We start from the raw sequence: 24,278 nt of genomic DNA on the forward strand, positions 1-24,278 counted from the left end.
ATTGTATTTTAAAATCTGGGAAATGTAAAATTTGATCAGGTAGCAGTTTTGAAAAGAAAATTTAGTTGTGTTAAAATTTTTCTTCCATTTTGTTATTGTGGCCTGCTGAGTAGAAAAATATGCAGTAATTCCATTTATCAACTGCATTTACATATGAGCTAAACCTATTGTAGCTGAGTAGAAAGCTTCTTGGTATTTTAAATGGCTTAGAAGTACCTGGAACAAAATAATACTGTGTTTTGAAAATACTGTGCTAAATTTACTATGGGAAGGAAAGTCAGACACAGCTAAAGAGTCACAAGAATTCCTGATGAAAAGACAGAATTTTAATACATTTTGACCATTTATTTGGAAAGAGGGTTGTATTCTATAACATTATTTTCAAACTGAGTATTTTTATTGTAAGCAAATGTGCCATATGGAGTAATAGGAGCTATAATGTGATTATTTTGCTCCTGGCAGCCCCAATACATGTGATCATGTAACATACTGCAAACAAACAGCAAATTGTTTAGTGCTCCATATGCTGAGGAACTTCTCTCTTGCTTTTAGTGTTATCATACATTGGGGGTTTTTAGCTGGTTTTGTAAACCACAAATTGTTGCAAGGAAATAATAGAGAGAAGAGAATTATTTTTTTCTGCTTATATCCAAAGTAAAGAGAAGAAAAAAACAACCATGTTTTTGTTTTTTCAGTCATTGGCTCTGAAAGGAGTTGATATCCTATCAGTTAGCTCATTTGAAGCAGCATCTCTGTCTACCAAAGAAATCAAAGAAAGAAGCAATAGGAAAAAGAGAAATAAGTCCTTGGGAATAGGAGATAATGAAGAACAATTTCCCAGCTCACAGTCCACAGACATTCAACAAAAGGTGGTAATCTGTTGTCTGAGATCTTTACAACTTTTCCAGTTTTAATATAAAAGCTCTCCTTTAATTTAAGGCTCTAACTAAAATCCCATTACACACACTGATCACTCTACATATTATGTCCTTTGTACAAACAACCTTTTGGAATGAGGAAGAAATATATGTAAGAATTAATTTGAACTGGAAATAAGTGAAGGTTAGAAGGAAAGTTACAGTAATAGTTAAAATATTTTCTAAAACATTAACCAATAGAGAAAAGTGAATGTCTATCAGAATTTAACTTCTGTGCCATTGTTCTGTTAAAAATTCCATCCTTAAAATATAAAGAGTATCACAAAAATAGATTTTGCATCTGATAGGACTTTATTATCTGACTTATAAAATCTAAGCATAAACTTTTATGAAAAACTTAAAAAAGAGTTTTGGACTTGCAGTGGTCAACTAGAAATGTTATGAAACTAAACATTTTTTGCTTGCTAAAATCTTCTCTATTATATTGTGCCATTCTTTCTTTATTCCTTTTCCTGGGCTTTTAGTCTTTTCTCAGCCTGGGGTGCAGTCTCAACACAAATAAGATGAAACGCAGACTTAGCCATGGGAGTGTTCTCAATTTCCAAACCCCTGCTTTAGAAGCTCATTCCAGCATGGATTTTGGTGACAACAAGACCTTCGTTGTTGAGGAACATGAAACCCAGTGTCAGTCACTGCCAGGCAGGCAGAAGGGAAGATGTTTCAGTATGCCAAGTCAAACGAGCCACAGCTCTCACCCCACAACCCCAACCTGTGTGCAAAGCAGCAAGAGGTCAGAAATGGATGAGTGCAATGGGGAGGTTTTGATGATGGAAGGAAGAAGCTTCAGGGTGAACAGTCTAGATCTGGTGTTTTCTGAAGGAGTGATGCTTCCAACAGTGCTGGGAGACCCAGAAAAGGGTGATCTGGTAAGAAAATGATATTATTTTAAGTTTAGATTTTATGTTATAGTTTCTCCGTAATTGGAAGGGTCTTCTTGTGTTAGGAGTTGCATTGAAATGGCAGAAAGTTGTGAAATGAAGTATACTGATGTGGGGAGTTAGATAGTGGTTTTTAATACTCTGATGAACTGCCAAGCAGTAGAGCAGATTTTTCAACTTTCCTGTTATACAGGGACAAGTTGCCCAGAGAAGCTGTGGATGCTCCATCCCTGGAAGTGTTCAAGGCCGGGTTGGATGGGGCTTGTAGCAAGCTGGTTTAGGGGGAAGTGTCCCTGCCCATGGTGGGGGAGTTTGAAGTAGATGGTCTTTAAGGTCCCTTCCATCCCAAACCATTCTGTGATTTTAGGATTCAATGACAAGCCCTGTTTTTCTGCTATGCACCACTTGTGCTAACCTACTTTTGAAGGTTCCTACTGCTGGAATTATAAGACATCAGAGAATCTTTTTATTCCATGCTTTGTCTAGGGAGGTAATTTTCACCAGTACCTGTAATTCCTTTCTGCTTCACAGCACCTTTGGCATCATACAGAAGTTTTGTCTGAAAGTTCCCCAAGAAGGTAGAGACTCTTTTCTACCAGTTTATCCCTCATCTTTCTCATTATTCATTAGTCTCTGGAATATTTCCTTGGCCTATTTCCCTTCATACACTTATTTCCAAGGTTCATGCTTGCCCTGTTGCTTGCAGAATCCATTTCCTGCAGCATTATTATTGAAGAGTAGGGCCTTTGTTTTCAACATCTATTACATCTTGTAAAAAGGTACATTTATTTGGCTGCGTGTCATTGTTCCTATTAACTTTCATGGTTACCCATCATCACATCCTGCTTAATTTTATTCCTTTGGTATCTCCCTAATCATGTTTACCACTCCAAGCAGCCAGCTGTAAATGATGAGAGTAGCATGATGCCTTTGCCTCCTCGTCTATCAGTGGAGTATTTTAACAAGGCACTTCAGAGACAAAGGGCAGCAAGTGCAGTCAGCATAATTACCAGTGTCTTGGAGGGTAAGTGGCTCCTCATTATCCTTATTTCAATAGTAAGATAATGCCAGCATGAAAGACCAAAATGTCAATACATGTCTTAAAGGTTAACAGAGATTTTTAGGTGTGTAGTTAGAAGCTGCATTGTTAATTTGGCTCCTTTAAAAAAAAAAAAAAAAGAGAGAGAGAGAAAAAAAAACCCAAAAAAACATTATCACAGAGTGTTTAGGCACTGAAATGAATCCTTTGCCTATTTTAAGATCTCATTTTGTAGGACAGACTACAAATCAGATTGGAGTAAGAATGGTTGGAAGGAGTTTCTTCAGCATCTGATGTTCAACACTAGGATGTTTTTTTCCTTGTGATGCTGTGACCTTGATACCTCACTTGCAGAGACATAGGCTGTATCCAGCAATAAGGTTATGCAAGTGAAATAATTTGTGGAAGTTCCTGGGTTTTGAATACTCAGCTTGATATTTAACTCATTTTTACTCACTTTTCATGTGAATTTTCCAGGTTTTTTTATCATTGACATTTATTTTGATGACTGATAATTTTGTCCAGATCTTACTGAAAAAAATTGGCTCAAGTTGCTCAGGATGATGAAAATCTGATTTTGTTTTGTTACCACAAATATGGGATTTAGCAGGGAGGTACCACTGTGGCAGGGAGGACCCTTTTCTTAATTCTTTATTCAGTTTTCTTGGGAGGATCACAGTTGCAACACATTCAGCAGAGCCTTGCTTTGTAGTGTAATTCACCAAAGCTCCAGGCATGTGGCACGTTTTCAGCTCTGACCCAGGTGGCTGTGGCTTAAACTGAAAGCCCAGACATCCATCAGAAAGAGAGTAAGAAAGGGTCTTTGCTGGGACGTGAATAGCAGTCCTGGATCCACACTTTACTCATGTGATCTAGCCATGTGAATACATGTGATCTAGAAGAGCAGAAGACAAGTGCTAGAGTTGGAGTGGGTTAGGGTCAAGATGATCACACTGGAATAAATAGTGTAGGGTAGAATCTGAGACTTGAGGCTGGAGAAGAAATTAACACTAAAAAATGGGAAGAAACAAGTACAAGTGCAATGAAGAAAAGGATATGAGTCAGATCCAGATCCCTGAAAACCAGATTATTAATAATTCCTACTGTGCTTGTACTTAGCTTTGAGTAAGATCCATCAATTAATTTACACAGAACTTTAGTGGGGTCAAATGTATGTTGGAGAACTCACCAGTATTGGTGGTGAAGCAAGAAAGGGTATGAGATTTAAATTTGAGCAATACAATGTAAATGAAAAAGCCAGAAGAGCTTCTGTCCCATATTTTACTTCTAGATGTTGAGTGGTGTGGCAACTTTCACCAGGTAGGAAATGGTAAACCTGTCCTTTCCAGCAGACAGTGGCCTAAGGCCATCTCTCAGGCCCTGAAGTTTGGATTCATTTCCCTTAAAACCAGAGTTCCTGTGACTGTCACTAATTCTCTAGATTCGTTTGAGAGCCAAGGACACAAAAAGATGATGGGTGTGATCCAGCCAGTGTCCTGGACATCTACATGAGCATAAGGTGAAAAGTGCTTTAGCTGCCATATCGACCTACAAGAGTGTGAGAGGCTGTGGTGTATCCTCTGCTGAACATCTGTATTTAGTCAGATGATTGTAGTACAGGGTTGAGTCCAAGACAAAACCTGATCCAAGGACTTTTGGAAGTAAATTCTCATGAATGAATTTTGAATCTAATGTTCTCTGAGTTTTATCTCCATGTTTATTTGCTGACTACATGAACGGTAGAAAGTACAAGGAGGCCTCGAGGCTCTGTGTGAGGTGTGATGTCTCTTTTTCTTTGGTCTTTTGAATACTTGAAGTAGTTATTTCACCCTCTTATTCAGTAATAACAATTTAATTACAGTGGGGTTTTCTTTTCCATTTAGAACTTGAAGAATCTCAGCGGAGATGCCCGCGGTGCCTGAGTGATTTTGCTTTCAAGTATCTAATTTGGGACTGTTGTCCACTTTGGTTGAGAATCAAGAAAAAAGTGGCTGCTTTCATAAAGGATCCTTTTGTTGACCTCACCATCACCATTTGCATTGTGATGAACACTTTGTTCATGGCACTGGAGCACAATAATATGTCAGATACTTTTAAATGCGTGCTTAATGTAGGCAACTTGGTAAGGAAATTCTCAGCTAACATTTTGTGCCAAGGGTTTTATTGATGGGTGCTTTCACTTGAGGCATAAAGAGTAATTGGAGAACGTTAAAGTGCAGAATTTGCTAATCTTTACATTTCTGTTACAGACAATTCCCAGATTTTATTGATACACACCCCTGACAAGGCAGAAAACAATCCTTCCATTTTAATTCAAAGTGCACTGGAAGCTCATAAAAAATGAGATTTGTTGGCCTATCCATGAATCTTGTTTGTAGAAACATGATCTATAGATAAGTAAAAGATAGGCTGATGATACTATTTCTTTGTCACAGGTCTTTACAGGTATCTTCACTGCAGAAATGGTCTTAAAAATCATCGCTCTAGATCCTTATTATTATTTTCAGCAGCCCTGGAATATTTTTGACAGTATAATTGTCACCTTGAGTTTAATTGAACTGACTTTTCCCAAGCAAAAAAGCAAGAAGGAAAGGAGGAAAGGTGGAACTCTGTCAGTTTTACGGTCCTTCAGACTGGTAATGTCTCATGCTTACTCAGTTGTATAAAACATGTTGCTAATAGTGCAGGGAGTACTTCTGTTTTCCGCAGTGATGATGCAGAAAATTATAATTTTTTAAGAATATTTTTTTCCCTCCCGTTGGCACTAGGAATAAGAAACACACTCCTGATCTCCTTTTTTAATAGTACACGTTAATAATATTTAGAGGAAAATATATTCCAGAGTAGACAAGTAATAAAACTGGTGTCAAAAATTAAAAACTAGCACAGGAAAAAAGCATTAAATATAGGAATAAGCAATAAAAAAAAGTACAAATATAGAAAGAAACAATACTTTAAAATAGAATATACTTTAAAATGATGTTTAAGTGCTCATGTCATATACTGTAGACCGATTTAGGTTGCTTTACTCAAAGATAGGCTCCTTTTATTGGAATTCAGCAGCTGGTCTCCCAGCTTTGGCCCTTTGGATTACATCACATGCATTGTATGGACACTTGGCTGTGTGGGCCAAATGCTTACCAGGGACTCTTCTTTACAAGGTGGTTTATGTTAGTTTATATTTGCTATGTTACCCAGTTAAAAAATAAATAAAAATTAAATGAACCTGTAAGTACTTTAAAAATTATCTTAATGTCACAGTGCCACAAAAATTACATTTCTGGAATAGTTCATAATGACTGCAAAATAGTGGTTTTTTGGGTTTTTTAGTTTTTGGGTTTTTTCCAATATTTGAATGGTCCAAGGGTGACTTATTGCTACATCTAACACTATATTTTATGTTTCTATACAGTTGAGGGTCTTCAAACTGGCAAAGTCCTGGCCAACTTTAAACACTCTGATCAAAATCATTGGTAACTCCTTGGGAGCACTGAGCAACCTGACCCTTGTCCTGGCAATCATCGTTTTCATTTTTGCTATAATAGGGATGCAGCTTTTTGGGAGAAAGTACTGGGACAACAGATTTAAAATAAACAAAGCAGGCCAGCCACGCTGGCACATGATGGACTTCTTCCACTCATTCCTCGTTGTTTTCCGAATTCTGTGTGGGGAATGGATTGAAACCATGTGGGACTGTATGGTGGTTGCTGAACAACCACTCTGCTTTCTTGTCTTTCTGCTGGTCATGGTGTTAGGAAATCTAGTGGTGAGTAGTCCAATCTCTTCGTCTCTTCATCCTGTCTATGGTCAAATCTCCTTGATAGCTATTTGTTCAACAAAAAGCAGTTTCCCTAAACAGGTGGAAAAATTCCCTGTGTATGCCATGGTCTGCAAAAGCCTCTTTTTGCCTTTCCCCTTTGAGCCACCTTCCATATTTTCATATTTTGTGTCCTTTGCACACAGCATCCCTTGACCTTTTCATGTGGGAATGTGGCGAGGAATATCTTTGCAGTAAATATAATACAGGCAACTCTGTTTCTTCATGTCTTGGGATTTGGATGTAAATAATCACTAGGGCTTATGGCTTAACTCCTGAAATTATTGGAGCTAAATGCTCAAGTCATTCTGCAAATATATTTTTGTATTTTATTATTTTTTTAAAATATCTCATACAGATGTTGAATTCTGTATCAGTGAATGGGAAAAACTGCACTCCTACCACAAGAATAAAGATTTTCTTTAATTATCTTATGTACAGTTACACCCAAGAAGCTGGATCCTGCTGTCACCCTACACAGCCTTGCACACCTGTGTTGGGGCATAAGGAGCCTTCCTGGTTCTGCTATGTCCTTTCATCATTCCCAGATCATAAAAATCCTAGTAGCTTTGCTTTCCATGTTACTCTTATTATCATGGACTTACTAATCTTCCCTTATTGTAAGAAACAGCTGAAAAAAAAAAAAAAAAAGTCCAGGCAGCCCTTTATGGGAAATATCTCTTCTGTGGCTGATTCCCAGATCTCCAGGTTTCAAGTTTTACACGGAAATATTCTGCACTGCAATGATTGATTTCAGTGATGAAATGCTCTGAGTGATATTCATATCACATAATGCTGTCAAACAATTAAGTGCTCTGCCTATGCTCCTTGTTTAGGCTTTCTTATTAACAAAGGAAATTGAGAAGCATTTGAGAGTGGGATTTATTCCAACCCAAGGTCAATAACTAAGACAGATGAGATGAATTGGTCTCTGAAGGTCTAGTTTTCTCCACTGACTGTGGGCCCTGGATAACTCTAGGGTTCTACTTGCCCGGTTCTGACGTGATAAAAATTAAGATACATAAATCCTGTCCCAAACTGAAACATTAGGAAAAAATTACAGTTCCCCATTCCCTTAAAAAAAAAAAAAAAAAAAAGAATATGGTGTTTTTAAATTATTATGTTTAAATGTACTCAAAATCAAGGAGGAAACCTTCCTTGCTTTGAGATTCTCTTGATTTTGATTTTTGTGACAGTGTTGCAGATTTGATCTATTTGCTGTGTCTGAAGCTGACCTAACACAGGATTTTGGAAGTAGCTCCACAGAGGCCTGATGGAATTTTAGTCTGAAGAAAGAATAGGCATTATTAGATTGACACATCATGACCACAGCCTTTGTTTCTACTATAACCTTTGAAAAGTTTAAAGTTGTTTTGGCTGAATAGTGCAGTTGACAAGCACAGATCTGTTTTAGCTACTAATTTAAAACAACTTTTGTCTATTTGGAGAAGAGGGTCATGGGAACATTAGATTTTTTGAGAGATAAGTTTCTTCATCAACAATTGCGTTACCAGTCAGAGCCATTTCATCACTACCCCCTTTTGGTTTGCTCAGTAAGACTGAACTTCGGTAATATCTGCCTCCTTCACAGCTAGAATTTAGATTTCTGAATATTGTTTTCCTAATTTTGAATTTTTGTTATTATTTCAATGGCATCCAGGTTCTCAACCTTTTCATTGCACTATTGCTGAATTCCTTCAGTACTGACAGTCTGCAGACAGCAGAGGATGACAGAGAGATGAACAATCTTCGAATCGCCTTTGCTCGGATCCACAAGGGATTTCACTTTGTGAGGAGTGTCATGCGGGACACCTGTTGTAAAAAGCTGAGGCATATCAAGAAAGCACATGGGAAAAAAATAAAATTTACTGCCCAGAACCCACGTGGGTTCAAGCAAGAAGAAACAAAAAACTGCAAAGAGAAGTGCAATAATGAATGGACTGAGAAAGATGAGGACAAATGGTCAGGTCCTGAAGAGTTTATTGCCAATCCCAATACATTTGTTTGTGTCCCTATTGCTGAGGAGGAGAACACAAGTGAGGGTTTTGAAGATGAAGATAAGATGAGCACATCTACAGATGCAGAATACAGCAAAGAGGTAATAAATTTATTTATTACTAGAGTGCATCTAAATTGAGGGATGTATGTAGGAGACTGGCTCAAGCAACAAGGTTGCATCTGTTGATCCATTTCCAGAATGTTACTAAATTTTGAACTGGAACCAAAAGTATGGTTGTTTAAAATGAGGGTAAGTTATCACTTGGAGCCTTTTTTAAAATTCCAGGGTGTTTCATGGACTTAAAGAGAACAAATTGTTGGGTTTGCTGCAGAAATTCTTGCTTTACATGTTGTGTTACACACAGGTAATTCCATAGCTCAGAGCCTGTCTGGAGGTAATTGTGGCAGTCCTTTGTGAGCCTGGGGTATATGATGTAAAGATTATTTATTAAAAAACAAAACAAAACAAAACAAAACAAACCCCCACAACTGTTTTGGTATTATGTACATGTGAGGTAAAAAATGTGTATTCTGCTAAGCATAATCATGACTGATAATACACAGATTTTAGCCCTGGTCCCTTCTCTATATCTACCCTTGTTGTGTCTAGTATTTAATAGTTATGAGAACAAAGTAGGGACAGCTCTGTTAAGGCTGTGTTTCCTGTATGATAGCATATCTTATCCTGTTTCACTTTTTTCTCCAAATTTTCAGTTCAGTTTTAGCCATGGAAGGTTGCTGTGCTGGTCTCAAAATTCCCCCTTTAAGTTAAGGAGTCTGAATTCCTATGTAGAAAATCTCATTTAATTTTTGTCTAGTTCACTAACCCAATAATTTCTTAGTTTGCTGTGTGTTATTTGGAAACTTTCTCCTTTCTCTATCCTTAAATAAAATTAGAGATTCAAACTTCTCATGTCTTATGACTCTTGCCTGGAGAGTCCTACTTTAAAAGAAGTGCACAGTATATCTTTCTTTCCCTTCCAACATGTCAATCCCCTAAAAAGGGAAAAGAATTCCCCACTAACCCACAGATTATTTTCAGGATGGAAATCACTTGAGGCAAAGGGGAGAAAGAGGGAAAAATTCAGGCAGCTGGAGTAAGGGATCAGGATTTTCCTCTGAAGAATTCAGTGTTCTTTACCTAGGAAAGGATAGGAAGGTTGAACCTTCATCACCAGAGCACAAGGAGGTAACATTTTTTTTTTTTTGTCATTGATTTTTCCAATACTGGTCAGGCATATATAAAATTCTATTCAATAATTTGCTGGGGTGGAGTTTAGTGGCAGCAGGAGTTATGAGCTTGCAGTAGCTGGGCTGGTTGGAGCCCGAGTTCTGTGAATGACATTGAAGTCGTGCTGGTTTTCTAGGTATTGATTTTTGAGACATATATATGTGGAGAAAGTGTGTTTAGAAACAGAAAAACTGCAAAATAATTTGATTCAATTAATAATTTATAAAATACTCTCAGCTACTTTCCATCTATTGAAATCAGAGTTCATGAAGAAAAGGAAAAAACAAGTTACTAAAAGAGAGAGATGTGTCTAAGTGGGTAATTCCAGCACGTCTGTCTGTGTTATAAGTATCTCAGTTTCAAGATGCTTTGAATTAGATTTTCATTATGAGGTATCAGAGTAATCCTGAACAAAGAATATTTTAAAAATGTGACAAACAGCTATACACAAACATTACAAAAGCATAGTAGTAACTTGTACCAAACTACTGACTCATCAACATTAGGTATGATGTAACAAGATAGCAAAAAAGCAAAATGTAATTGATACAAATATAAAAAGGTATAAGAGAGAAAAGCCTTGTAAATGGAGAACAAGCAGATTATTCCAATTTTTACTTCATACGCACTGTCACGAGTATTCTGTTTGTGTTCCAATACCAGCTTCAATACATCCTTCTCTGGTTTCATGGTTTTAACTTAAGTGTTTTATCCCTCTTTAATGACTATATGTGCTGATAAGAAATATAACTACTGTCTACCAGCTTATTAGGCAGGTAAATCTTATTCACATAGACGTTGTAATTCTATAGCTTTGTCTCTGTTTAGGTGCAGTTATTGGTATTTCTAAACTCATATGCTTTTAAAATCACAAAGTTTGTTACATTACCAACACTACTTGAAATATTAATATGTGGCCAAGTTTTAATTTTGAACATTATTTAATTTTGAACATTAATTTGAACAGATTAATTTTGAACATTATTATCATAGGATGAACTTATTAATTTGGAACTGAATGTAGAAAGAATCAATACCTGATCTTATTTTGCTTGGTAGTTTGACTGTGTCAGCGCTTCTGAAGGCAGCACAGTGGATCTGACAAATCCTGAAGATCTTTTGAGGAAGATTCCAGAGTTTGCTGAAGATTTAAAGACTCCAGAAAAATGCTTCCCAGAAGGTAAGGCTCTCATGCTTTCACTACTGGGAATCTAGAGGAGTCAAAACCTGACTCATTTCTCTATTGCTGCTGAGTCAGCAGGGTGAGATTATTTTCAGGCAGATTTCTTTGCCTGGAAATTAGATGAATTGGATCATTGTCCCTCTCTAGTCAGTTTGTGGTACCTGAATGCTGAAATCCCTTTTTCTTGAAAGTCAACAGAATTGCTTCTAACTAGACCTTGGGCTACGTTGTAGTGCCAACCCCAAAAGAAGATATTATTATAGTGAAATGAGATTAATTGCACTCTATTGGCAGTATCAAAGTTACTTGCAGGAGTTAGCAGAAGAGAAGTGTATGCCATCAGGTCTTACCTGACAGCTGCTATGTGGAAAAAGGCACTTGGCACATCAGATTTGTTAATACTGTACAACAGTATAAATGTCTATTCCTGTTTCATGAACCATCTCTGTAACAAACCAAGAAGTGAAATAAGCAGAGAGAAACTGATGGGATGAAGCTAAATAATGTGGGGAACCTTTCTCTAATCATTGGACAACATTTAGCTTTGCAATTTCTTACAGGATGTAGTAACTACTTTTAGAAATTCTTCCTACAGCCCCAAAAAAGTGTGACAATGAGTGGGTTCCATAAGATGCAAAGACACAGCACCTGAGATTTGTTGCTGTCACTACTGACAGCCAGGGGCAATCAGTGTTCTCAGCATCCAAACTGCATTAATTCAGTTTATAGGCTCATTTCTTCCAAGTGTATTATATTAAATGAATGACAACTGTGGCAGACTTCTTCCTGGTACTCCAACTTCTCCTTTGCTCACCCAGTCAGCTTAGCTGACCACCACCATTTCCACCCGTTCCCTGGGTTTTCTTTGATTCAGTTGTTTTCCACCCATTCAAACTTCCCTGTGCCACAAGAGGACCAGGAGGGTCTTCTCCAGCCCAGGATACATGGAGCCCAGTGGCAGGTCCCAGAGCTCTCTTTCCTCCATCAGCCCCAAAGGCAGAGCTTTTTTCTCATCATCACCTTCCCATTTAACTATAGATTCCTGGATATTTTATATAATGAGAACACAGATAAATCAAAACTGGCTGTAGCTACTCCCATCCCCTCATTGCCCTGTCCTGGAAAGCCATCCTTCTTGTTCTTTGGCCTTTTTGGGTCAATGAATTTTCTCATTTCTACAGCTTTAGGATTGAATCAATAGCAGTGAAACATGCAGGAATTATTCAAACCTGGGGATCTGCTGTACCTCGATACAAAGTATTCTCTGGGTAGTAATAATATATATGTTTTCTATTATGTTATACACCATAAATCCTGAGAGATTCACCGTGCCTACATTGCAGTTTGCTTTCTCCAGAAAAATAACCCACAAATATTGCATTAATAATAAAGATGTTAGATTTCTGAGCTAGAGGGATGTTTCAAAACTACTGAGAGCAAAAGAAATAAAGATTGACTTATTTCCTTCCCTGCAACAGAGAAGAAATGTGAAATGTCTGGTTTTGCCCTCTTTAGTCCTAGGCTGGTGGGTGCCTGCTATGGCCAAACCATAGAATCATGGAATTGTCAGGTTTGGAAAGGACCTTAAAGATCACCTAGTTCCAACCCCCCTGCCATGGGGAGGGATACCACCTATTCAGCTGAATGTGGAGCAAATCTTTACCTAACACAAATTTCTACACAAAAATCAAAGTCCTTATCTTGTGCAAGTGTCATTCCCTGCCTCATCTCAAATCCCAGGATTACATTACTGGGGTAACAGGGATTATTGAAAAAAAAAAAGATCAGATTTTCTTTGCACACATTATTTCCTATTATGTATATATATATATATATGGGTTATATGTGCATAAGATATGATATAAATATGTGACGTGTATAAATTATCTTTCATAACGACAGAAGCCTTCTGACTGATATTTTTCATGTTGATGAAAACATTAATTACTCTAGAGCACACAGGAAGGAAAAGGTAAGACAAATGTTGGCAGAATTAGCAAGTAATCCAATGTAGGATTTTGTAATGGAGTGGTCAGGAGACATTAGGTGGCTCTTGTGTCATTGTTAGTGAGATGTCTTGAATGATGTCTCTTTTTATGGAGCTCAGAACAGGACATTTTCTTGCAAGGTATATATTTTGAGCAACCTGGTCTAGTGAAAGATTTCCCTGCCCAGGCAGTGGGGTTGGACCCCGGTGATCTTTAAAGTTCCTTCTAGCCCAAACCATTCAGAACCAAATGAATGAATGAATGAACAGACCTTGCAAGGCAGGCCTGTAGCAGCAATATGATGTAATATTGAAGACAGATGTTTATCTTCTTTGTCTCTTAACCTTTTTTTCCTGGAGTATCTCATCTCTGCTTTCCAGACAGTGTGCAGAAACTGAATAGGGCTTTTGTAGCATCACTGTTCTTCCCACGAGTTCCAGTTTTGTGTGCCCAAACAGCAGGTCAGAGAGAACATGCCCAGTGCCTCAGAAATATCATGAAATAATAGAAAGTTGTCCAAAGTGGTTCCACCTTCTTTAAATATATATAAATAGGAGTTACGAGTCAAGCAAAATTAGGTATTTTCTCTCCTTTTTTTTATTTGTTTGTTTTGTTTTTTTGTTTTAACCCATGAAAAAACCCAACAAAGCAACCAATGATGCAGTTGATGTGATCGTGGACTTTCCTCTGCTTCAAGAAGTTTCTTGAGAAATGCTTCACATACATGTTCTTCCATTGATCATTCACATGTACATTCATTGCTCTTTCTCACTTCCAGGTTGTGTTAAATATTTTCATTGTTATGTGGGTACTGCCAAAAAGTTTGGAGAAGAAACATGGTGGAATCTGAGAAAAACCTGCTTCCAGATTGTTGAACACTCCTGGTTTGAAACCTTTATTATATTCATGATTCTTCTAAGCAGTGGAGCCCTGGTTAGTGTCAAAAAATTTTGTTTTATTTTTTTTTATTAATGTCACAAAATTTCCTTAGAAGCATTTTTGCTTTAGTTTATATCCAGAGAAGCTTTTTTTAGCAGAAAATGGTTAATATCTTTGAACTCATCAGGAGAAAATAGAAGAGGTATCATACAGTAGTAATTTATTCACTATTCCAGTTACTGCAAATTTATTATTCATATTATTAAGAGAGTTACAAGGCTTAAAACATATAATTCTCAGAAGCTGTTTCTATTCTGGCTTTGTACTGGATTTTTCTGGTTTTCTTCAGAAGTTATTTTACAGTTGTAAAATGTATTTATTTTTAATGTCATTAAACCAAACATACTTCCCTTAAAACTTGGAAAAAATAGTACTTGGAAAAATAGTACTTGGCCCTTGTGGCCAAGAAGGGGGGTGGTTAGTAGGTCAAGAGATGTTCTGCTACTCCTCTTCTCTGTCCTGGTGAGGCTGTATCTGGATTATTGTGTCCAGTTCTGGCCCCTCAGCTCCAGAAGGAGCAGGAACTGCTTGAAAGAGTCCAGCACAAAGCAACCAAGATGATGAAGAGAGTGGAAAATCTCCCTTCTGAGGAAAGGCTGGAAGGAGGAGCTTGGAGAAGAGGAGAATGAGGGGTGACCTCATTAATATTTATAAATATGTAAGGGACAAGTGCCAGGAGGACAGAGCCAAGCTTTTCTTGGGGGTGACCAACAATAGGACAAGGGGCAGTGGTTATAAAGTGGAGTGTAGGTGGCTCTGTGTTAATATAAGGAAGAATTTTTTCAATGTGAGGGTGACAGAGCACTGGCACAGGCTGCCCAGGGATGTTGTGGAGTCTCCTTCCCTGAAGACATTCAAAACCCACATGGAAGTGTTCCTGTGTGACCTCCTGTAGGTGACCCTGCTCTGGCAGGGGTGTTGGACTAGATGATCTTTCAAGGTCCCTTCCAACTCTTAACTTTCTATGATAATGATGCTAAACTTCCGTTTTATAAAATTCCTCTCTGACTTTTGCCATTTATCTGTGTATTATGGTTTCAGGCATTTGAAGACATCCATATAAATAAGAGAATAAAGATTCGAAATATGTTGGCATTTCTCGACAAATTGTTCACTTTCATCTTTGTTCTGGAGATGCTCCTGAAATGGATGGCTTATGGTTTCAAGAAGTATTTCACCAATGCCTGGTGCTGGCTGGACTTCCTAATTGTAAATGTAAGTTCTGCCTTTGGCATTTTAACATCCCTGAAATGAGTTAAGTACCAGAATCAATGTCTGTTTTCTGGATGTGAAGCTAAACCAATCCCCTACCCTCCTTTAATGAAGGTTTCAGGATATTACACTCTAGGCACTGAAAATATAGGGATATTTGGTGACAGATTTTTTTTTTTTTAATGGGAATAAAGGAAACAGACACCAGGACATTTCTAATATTTTCTTTTGTCTTCCCATTCAGGTATCTTTAATAAATCTCTTGGGCAGCACAGTTAGTTCCATGAAATCTCTGAGGACTCTTCGAGCTTTGAGACCCTTAAGAGCATTGTCACGATTTGAGGGGATGAGGGTAAGACAGAATAGAGATTAAAGCCTGTCAGTATTAACAGGCATGTAACAGGTTTGTAAGTCATGACTGTGTCTATATGAAGTCCACAAGTCTGCCCCAGTTTCAGTTTGGGACCTATAAAACAAATTTTTAAAAGATACCTTTGCTGCACTCCTTTGTGCTGGGCTGCTTGTTGTAGACTTTCCTTGTGGGATCAATACTAAATGCCAGGGAAGCTAAAACCAGACTAGGCAGAACTTTGTTCCCTTGCTTTTCTGTCATTCTTGTGCTCGTACTGAGGTAGACAAAAATAAAAATTAGAATTTTGAATGCAATTTTCAGTTCTGAAGTCTGATGGTGAACTAATTCAGAGGAAAGAATCACCCTCCCTCTGCAAGTTTTTACTGCATTGCTTTACAAAAAGTACCATATTTTGTCTGGTTATGCAGAATGTGTGTGACATGGTCTCCAAAGACCTTCAGAAAACTTTTTAATTTTTGTGCTGGTCCACCAGGTTTTTTGCCACCTGGCTGCTGCATTCATTCTCCTCACTGAAACTCAATTATACATCAAAGAGTATGCTCATCATTTCCTACTATCATTTCATAAACTACCTCAGTTTGTGATGCAATCTGTTGTCTTATGCACTTAAGTCCTTCAAAAAGAATAGATCTAGCAAAACACTCATGGAGAGTTATTACTGATCCTTCTAAAAATTCCTCTCCACAGTCTTAATAATAGAGTCATCTGCACTGGTGCTTAAGGATGAATATTTCAGAAATTTGATATTATAAATGTTTAAAACACGCAAACCTCCCACTCCAAAACTAAGAGAAGGTCATCAAAAGAGGATGGGCTCACACTGCAGCTTCCTTATGTGGTAATGGCTCTCAACAACCCTATTCCTATGGAATCATCTATTCCTTTGGAAGCCAAAAGTGTACTATGGATCTTTGAATCTCTGAGGTACCCATCCCACCTGTGACTAGCATTGCAATGGAAAACATTGGGTTTCTGTTTCAGGTGACCAGATGACTGCTTATTGCACTGAGCAAATACTTGAGCCCATCTTTATTGTATTTTTCCTCTCTCATTTTGTCTAAGGTGGTTGTCAATGCTCTCTTGGGAGCCATCCCTTCCATCATGAATGTTCTGCTCGTCTGCCTCATCTTCTGGCTCATCTTTAGCATCATGGGAGTGAACCTCTTTGCTGGAAAGTTTGGGAAATGTGTCAATATGACAGAAGAAGATTCAGAAATAAGTAATATGATCAATAACACAAATGACTGTGAAGTGTATAACAACACAGGGAAAATATACTGGGTGAATCTTAAAGTCAACTTTGATAATGTTGGATCAGGCTACCTGGCTCTTCTTCAGGTGGTAAGTGCTACTTGTCCTGACCAGCCAGCACCATGTCAGACAGCCCTGACCTCCAGCCAACTTCTAATTCATCCCTGTAGGTGATGGAAAAGAGCAGTATCAGATAGCCTCCTCTTCTCTCTTTATGCACACAAGTGAAAACTGGGGGATAGGGTAGATCCTGCCATGAAATTCCAGGTGGAAAAGTAAGCATCTGATGAAAGAGGTGAAAAGACCCTCCAGCATGTTCAGGAGCTTGAGACGTGGAATCAACATCAGAAGGAAATCTGGGGCAAATACTGAACTAATGCTGTGTAATACAGATTTTTTCAGCTATGAGGGTTGTGGGGCCTTTAATAGAACTTAAGTGAAGATTTGCCCTGTCAGCATCCTAAGACAACATCTTTTCTCCCACCTAGGAAGCTTTCACATCTTGGTAAGGCTGAGAATGCCACACATACTGTAGGGCAAGGTTTCTCTGAAGTCAGGGCTTGGTGCTGTGTATGTGCATCCACATCAAAGGCTCTTACTCCAGTCAGTGTCATTCAGATATTGCAGATGATGTGGAGACTTACCCTGAAAGCTCAGCATGTTTTCTATAATTTCTCCTTCTAGGCAACATTTAAGGGGTGGATGGAAATCATGTATGCAGCAGTAGATTCACGAGAGGTCAGTCACTGTATTCAAACACTTTTTTTTGTTGTTGTTAATTCTTTTGCTCTCTACAAAGGCACTGCAATTTTTGCACTTTTGTTTCAGCTGTATGTACTAAATCTTTCCAGTAATTATTTTTACCAACCAATATAATAATTTCATCTGTAAATGCTTCATTGAACATATTTTCAGTCATCACTGGTACTCTTTTACCTACTGTTTGTATTAACAGTAGTGTTTGCTGTCTTATCAGAAGTCATCCAGTCTTATGCAAAGTGATACATCTTTGGAGGTAACTAATTTCAAAAGAAGAGGAGGATATATTAATTTGATCATGACACCAAAGGAAGCAAATTATTTTAAAAGTAACTGTAACTAAAAATGAGCTGGGGTTGTGTTTCAATTTGAAAAATTATTCTTCACATTCTAGGTTTTTTGTTGTGTGTTTTTTGGTTTCTTTTTATCCATAGAAGCCATAGAAGTAGGATTTTGCTGAGCAGAAAAATAAAAAAATATCTAGTCCAATGTTCTTAAAGGCAAGATCTTGGAATTAAATTAAGATTAAATTAAGATTAAATTAAAATAAATTAAGAGCTCGGAACTGAATAGTTTGCTTTTTTTTTTTCAAGTACAGAGTAATTTACATCTCCTGTTTTTATTGGAAGGAGCTGAACTGAAGCTTATGAAAATCAAGAATGACCAGTTCAGTAACTGTTTTTATTGACTTCAGTTGGCTCTCAATCAATTGCAAATGGCAGAATATTAATTCAGGTTGGGAAAGAAAGAAACAGCCACAACAGTCAACTTTTGTGAAATAGAAGTAGTTTAAAATAAAAGTAAACTTCATTCACTGTTAGTCAAAGACTGATTTTTACTTTACCAGGTTTTCAGTACAAATATATTCAATAGAATATGAATTAAATTACCCTGTTCTGCAATAACATAACTGGAAAATTCCTAAAAAATATTGTCCAAGAAATAAAAGTAGTTAGTTGCCATAGTGTCATAGTGAGCCATATTTTCTGATTAGTTATCTCTCAGGTGTTGTACTTGGTGTATCATTTTATAACGTCCATGTTTAATTTCAAGAGACAGCAGTCAGCATCTGGGCAATTGTGTACTTAGAAGGTCATAGAATTTTGTTGCATCTATTGGTCACCATAAGAATGTTACGTTCATGAGTCTCCCAAAAGCATTTTGTGAGATAATCTGCAGTATAAAAATTATTTTGAATTGGGCTCATGTTCTTACTGGTGATTTTTTTCATGTTGTTTCTCCTCACAGAAAAATGAGCAGCCACGAATGGAGCACAGTCTCTTTATGTATCTCTACTTTGTGAATTTTATAATCTTTGGATCTTTCTTTACCCTGAATCTATTTGTTGGTGTTATTATTGACAACTTCAACCAACAAAAGAAAAAGATAAGTATATTGGTTCTGCTCCCAGACACCTACAACAAAGCTGTCTTCAGAGAATGGTATCTTTGCTCTATGCAGAATTTAAAATGTCTATTGACATTAAAAAGAGCATTAGTATCACGTTAGCAGAAGTCTTCACGTAGAAGAACCCACCCAGGGTGGGTTTCTTCCTCCTTTCTTTTACCCTCTAACCCAGCTCTTTCCCAATATTTTGAAGACAATAACATCTCTGCAGCCCCTTAAGATCTTCCTCCTTTTTGAGAATGGAGCCTAATGGGAGATTTGTTATTTAGAAAGTGGTCTGGTACTCTGAGTATTTTGGATATTCAACAAGAATGGGATGTAAGAATTCAGGGAAGGAGTTGTTCCTATCCAGATTTTCAGTAGGTCCTTTGTTTTTATGCTTTCAGAGCTTTTTTTGTTTACTACCAGGACTTCTGCTTTATTAACATACGGTTTGTGCTCCTCTGGTTTTTGGGGACAGTTACGGATTATGAAAAATGCTATTATCTGCCAGATGTGAAACGGGAAGAAATGTAATTTTCCAGCATTTTAGACTTTGTACCAAGAAGAATGCTGCTTGCTCACCAAGTAATAGTGACGTTTCTTTATATACCTAGGTGGGGAAGATATCTTTATGACAGAGGAACAGAAAAAATATTACAATGCAATGAAAAAGTTAGGATCCAAGAAACCTCAAAAACCCATTCGAAGACCCCTGGTAAGACTAAATTCTTCAAAAGGAAAATGCATTACAAAAGTGAAGTTTAACACACCAAAAAGTGCATATGTTTAAATATTGCACATTAATTATTTATACTGTCTTTATATTGATACTCAGTGTCTCTGCAGTCAGCTCCACACCAAAGATTTTACAGGTTAAATATTTATTAAGTTCTCTGCATAAATATTGTTGGGTTTTACGTTCACCTTGGAACTGATTAAACTTGAGGATGGGAAGGGATTTCTAATGTCACTTCAATTCTGCCTTTCTTAAAATTTCTCTGCCTTCACATGCAAATTGCAGCTGTTGGAAACATACAAATGAGTATATGCTGCTTTCATAACTGATGCAGGATGTATTTTTCTCCTCTAGAACAGATACCAAGGGATCCTTTTTGACATTGTGACATGCCAAGCCTTTGATATTGTCATCATGGTTCTCATCTGTCTTAACATGATCTCCATGATGGTGGAAACCCATGAGCAAAGTGATATGAAGATAAACATCCTTTCCAAAATCAATATACTCTTTGTTGCTGTCTTTACTACAGAGTGTGTACTGAAATTGTTGGCTCTGAGGCAGTACTATTTCTCAAATGCCTGGAATATATTTGATTTAGTTGTTGTGATCATGTCACTTGTGGGTAAGTTGAATTGGTTTGGCAAGCTTTTTACTAAATCTGTTCTTATTCTTTTCAGAAAAATATAGTTAAAATTCACCAACTGCAAACGGAAGTTGAAATGCAAATAATAAGAATGGGAGGTGCTAAGGAGAAAGAACTATGTGACCTAAAAAAGAAAATAAAAATCCACCAAGACTATATTACAACACTGTGAAATAAGATTGTCTATTACTTTGTTTTGATAACTTTTAAAAAATTAATTCTATATTGAAAAATTCTCCATAATGGTTCTTTAGGTTGTTTTTTCCTAGTATGAAAGACAGAATTAATCACTTATCATACCACTACCATGTTATCTGATAATTTCCACTGTTAAAGATCTAGTGCTCAGTTAGAAATCTTTGAGATAAAAATTACTGGGTTTTGTTGTCTGCTTTTCAGAAGGGAGAACTGAAATATGGAAAGAGCATGAAGACTAAAACTAGATTATAATCTGTAGAATGCAGGTTCTGGAAACTCAGGCATAGCTGATTGAAAATAAGAAAAGAACATTATAAATGTATTTGCTTTTACTTGAAGAAACTGCAAAGAAGGAGTGGAGTAAAGATCTGTCCTGTTACTTTATTCCTAGGACCAGCATTACTGAAACATCAGAAGGCAATTAGGGGAAGAAAAATATCTTGTTTCTTTAGCATGAGTTATATTCCAGGTGCCAATAATATTATAGCTCTTCTTTGAGAAATTAAGTTCCTGGATGGAAGTCCAGAAAGCTGTGTCCAAAACATTTAAATCCAGAAAAACCAGATCTCCCCTAGTGCTACTAGAATCTTAATCTTTTTCTTATGCAAACTAAAGCTAAAATAACAGCTACGTGCAGCTATGTCCCAGGATGAACTAACAGTCACTGCAGGGTGGCACGCACAACTTCTTTGTTCATCTCTGGTTTTGCTTATACAGATCTTTACTATATTATCTACATGATGGCCTTACTATTATAATTGTATCTTTTCTCTGTTTAGCTTTGTTGAGTCAGTATTCGAAGTCAAATTTAGAAGGTAAATAGATCACTGAAGTATTCATGCAGCCAAACCATCAGTCAACAAGTGCTGACTGATAGGGATAGTTGACGTTGTGTAGGAAGGTATTTGCCATCCTTGGTGCCATGGATACTATCTGCTGATGGTTGAAGAATGCAGTTCATAATTGCTGAATTCTACAGCTATTTTTAAACTCTAACTTCTAATAAAGGTTTTTCTGCTAGGTAGTTATGCTACACACACTGGTATTTTTCAGCTATACAGCTATTATATTATATTATTTATCAGGAACAGTGTGGCCAGCAGGTCCAAGGAAGTGATTCTGCTCCTGTACTCAGTGTTGGTGAGGCCACATCTCAAGTACTGTGTCCAGTTCTGGGCCCTTCAGTTCAGGAAGGAGATTGAGGTCCTGGAGCAGGTCCAAAGGAGGCAACTGGGCTGGTGAAATGACTCGAGCACAGATCCTATGAGGAGAGGCTGAGGGAGCTGGGGCTGTTCAGCCTGGAGAAGAGGAGGCTCAAGGGAGACCTCATCACTCTACAACTCCCTGAAAGGAGGTTGGAGCCAGGGGGGGGTTGGTCAGGCAACTCCCAGGCAACTCTCAGCAAGACAAGAGGGCACAGTCTCAAGTTGTGCCAGGGGAGGTTTAGGTTGGATATTAGAAAGAATTTCTTTATGGAGAGAGTGATCAGACATTGGAATGGGCTGCCCAGGGAAGTAGTGGATTCTCCATCCCTGGAGATATTTAAAAAGAGACTGGATGTGGCACTCAGTGCCATAGTCTAGTAACTGCAGCAGTAGTGGATCAAGGGTTGGACTTGATGATCTCAGAGGTCCCTTCCAACCCAGCCAATTCTATGATTCTATGGTTCTATGATTATCATTTCATCTTGCTACTTGTTAAGTAGAAGTGTGATAATCTAACAAGTTCTTATCCGTTCCATTTCAGCCTTACTGATTTCTGGCATTGGTAAAGCATTTGAACATTTCTTACCACCTACACTCTTCAGGGTCATTCGCCTGGCTCGGATTGGACGAATACTGAGACTCATCCGGGCTGCCAAAGGAATTCGAACTCTGCTTTTTGCATTAATGATGTCCCTGCCTGCTCTGTTCAATATTGGCCTCCTGCTTTTTCTGGTCATGTTCATTTATGCCATTTTTGGCATGCATAGCTTTGCCTATGTGAAGATGGAAGGTGGCATTGATGACATGTTCAACTTCCAAACCTTTCCTAACAGCATGCTCTGTCTCTTCCAAATCACCACGTCAGCGGGCTGGGATGGTCTTCTCAGTCCTATTTTAAACACTGGACCACCATACTGTGATCCAAATGTAAATGGTACTATAGGAGAATGTGGTAAACCTGCCATAGGCATTATTTATTTTGTAAGTTACATCATTATATCATTTCTCATTGTTGTCAACATGTATATAGCTGTTATTCTGGAGAACTTCAATGCTGCTACTGAGGAAAGTACAGAGCCTTTAGGGGACGATGACTTTGACATCTTCTATGAAATTTGGGAGAAGTTTGATCCTGAAGCAACTCAGTTTATAACTTTCTCTGCACTTTCAGACTTTGCAGATGCTCTGGCTGAACCTTTACGTGTACCAAAACCAAACAAAATTGAACTCATAGCAATGGACCTGCCTATGGTCAGCGGAGATAGGATCCACTGCTTGGATATCTTGTTTGCTTTTACCAAAAGAGTATTAGGAGATTCTGAGGTGATGGATACTCTTAAAGTACAAATGGAAGAGAAGTTCATGGCTGCAAATCCATCCAGTCATTCCTATGAGCCAATCTCCTCTACTCTCAGACACAGACAAGAGGAAGCTTCTGCTACTGTCATCCAGCGTGCCTACAGGAATCATTTATTCCTGCGCTCCATAAAGCAGGCTTCTTACCTGCAGCATCACAGAACTTGCAGTGATGACAATCTTGGAGGTACCCCTCCAGAAAGAGAAGGACTTATTGCATCTATGATGAGTGAAAACTACGGTAGGAGTCCCGACAAGTCTGAAACTTTGTCCTCAGAATCCTTTTCTCCATCGTACGACAATATGGCAAAAGCCAGTAGTGGCAATCTTGTGGTTGAGAACAGAAAAAATACAGGCAATCAACAACCTCCAGACATGAAATAGTGCATCAGTGACAATGTTGTTAAGAATATTTTAAAATGTTCACAAAAGCTGATACTGTACATGCATGTCAGCTGAGGCAGCCTCCCTACTAAACCCAGCCTATTGATCATGGTCAGCAAACCATAGTTGGGTACAATCATTAGTAGCTGCTACCTCGTGGCCTTTGGCTCTGCTGTGTTCAGCTTTGTTCAATAGTTTTGCATATGCAGAGACAAAAGCTATGAGGTCCCACAGTACCTGAGTGCTGCTGTAGGTAATATCTGCTGATGTTACCCTTGGCCCAAGAAGCAGAGAAAAGCCCAAGCAGCAACAGATCTACTGGAGAACAGGCAAAGAATATCAGTGTTAAATAAATTGCAGAAGAGAGGTCTAAAATTCACCCTTAGTCCATTTGTTGTTGATACTCTCATTATAAACCTCTTAGGTACATGGTTGCTGATTTTATTTTTTTTTTCTAAAGTTTGGGGATTGATGTACCCCACAAACTGCCCACTGCATGATACACAGATATACCACAGTGTAGTGGACTTTTCCCAATGGGATTGATTTACAGAATAAGTCATGGCATGTATGATATTGTAGTTATGTTACTGCTGCTTGATAAAATAATAAATACAACTTAATATTGAAGAAGCTGTAGTGAGCTGAGTAAAACCTTGCTTTATATTTTGTCTGGGAGGATTATTTTTTTAACCTGCTTTCCTCTGGAAGAGGAGCGTCCTGCTGTGTGTATGTCAGTCACTCCATAATAAATTGTG

The 24,278-nt window shown here is 37.8% G+C and overlaps 1 protein-coding gene across 1 annotated transcript in view; it reads left to right on the top strand.

Moving 5' to 3' along the window:
* LOC103536091 (sodium channel protein type 5 subunit alpha-like) overlaps positions 1–23,520 on the top strand; it is a 32,673-nt gene extending 9,153 nt beyond the window's left edge. Inside the window, exons 10-27 of the mRNA XM_030444566.1 lie at positions 696–872; positions 1,403–1,804; positions 2,711–2,840; positions 4,739–4,977; positions 5,291–5,491; positions 6,268–6,621; positions 8,333–8,770; positions 9,713–9,859; positions 10,961–11,081; positions 13,851–14,005; positions 15,053–15,226; positions 15,468–15,575; positions 16,659–16,937; positions 17,532–17,585; positions 18,855–18,996; positions 19,610–19,710; positions 20,086–20,356; positions 22,322–23,520. Of these exons, the coding sequence (XP_030300426.1) occupies positions 696–872; positions 1,403–1,804; positions 2,711–2,840; positions 4,739–4,977; positions 5,291–5,491; positions 6,268–6,621; positions 8,333–8,770; positions 9,713–9,859; positions 10,961–11,081; positions 13,851–14,005; positions 15,053–15,226; positions 15,468–15,575; positions 16,659–16,937; positions 17,532–17,585; positions 18,855–18,996; positions 19,610–19,710; positions 20,086–20,356; positions 22,322–23,520 (4,692 nt within the window). The remainder of the gene's footprint in view (positions 1–695; positions 873–1,402; positions 1,805–2,710; positions 2,841–4,738; positions 4,978–5,290; positions 5,492–6,267; positions 6,622–8,332; positions 8,771–9,712; positions 9,860–10,960; positions 11,082–13,850; positions 14,006–15,052; positions 15,227–15,467; positions 15,576–16,658; positions 16,938–17,531; positions 17,586–18,854; positions 18,997–19,609; positions 19,711–20,085; positions 20,357–22,321) is intronic.
* The last annotated feature ends 758 nt before the right edge of the window (positions 23,521–24,278 follow it).

This window comes from Calypte anna, chromosome 2, assembly GCF_003957555.1.
Source record: "Calypte anna isolate BGI_N300 chromosome 2, bCalAnn1_v1.p, whole genome shotgun sequence".
NCBI lineage: Eukaryota > Metazoa > Chordata > Aves > Apodiformes > Trochilidae > Calypte > Calypte anna.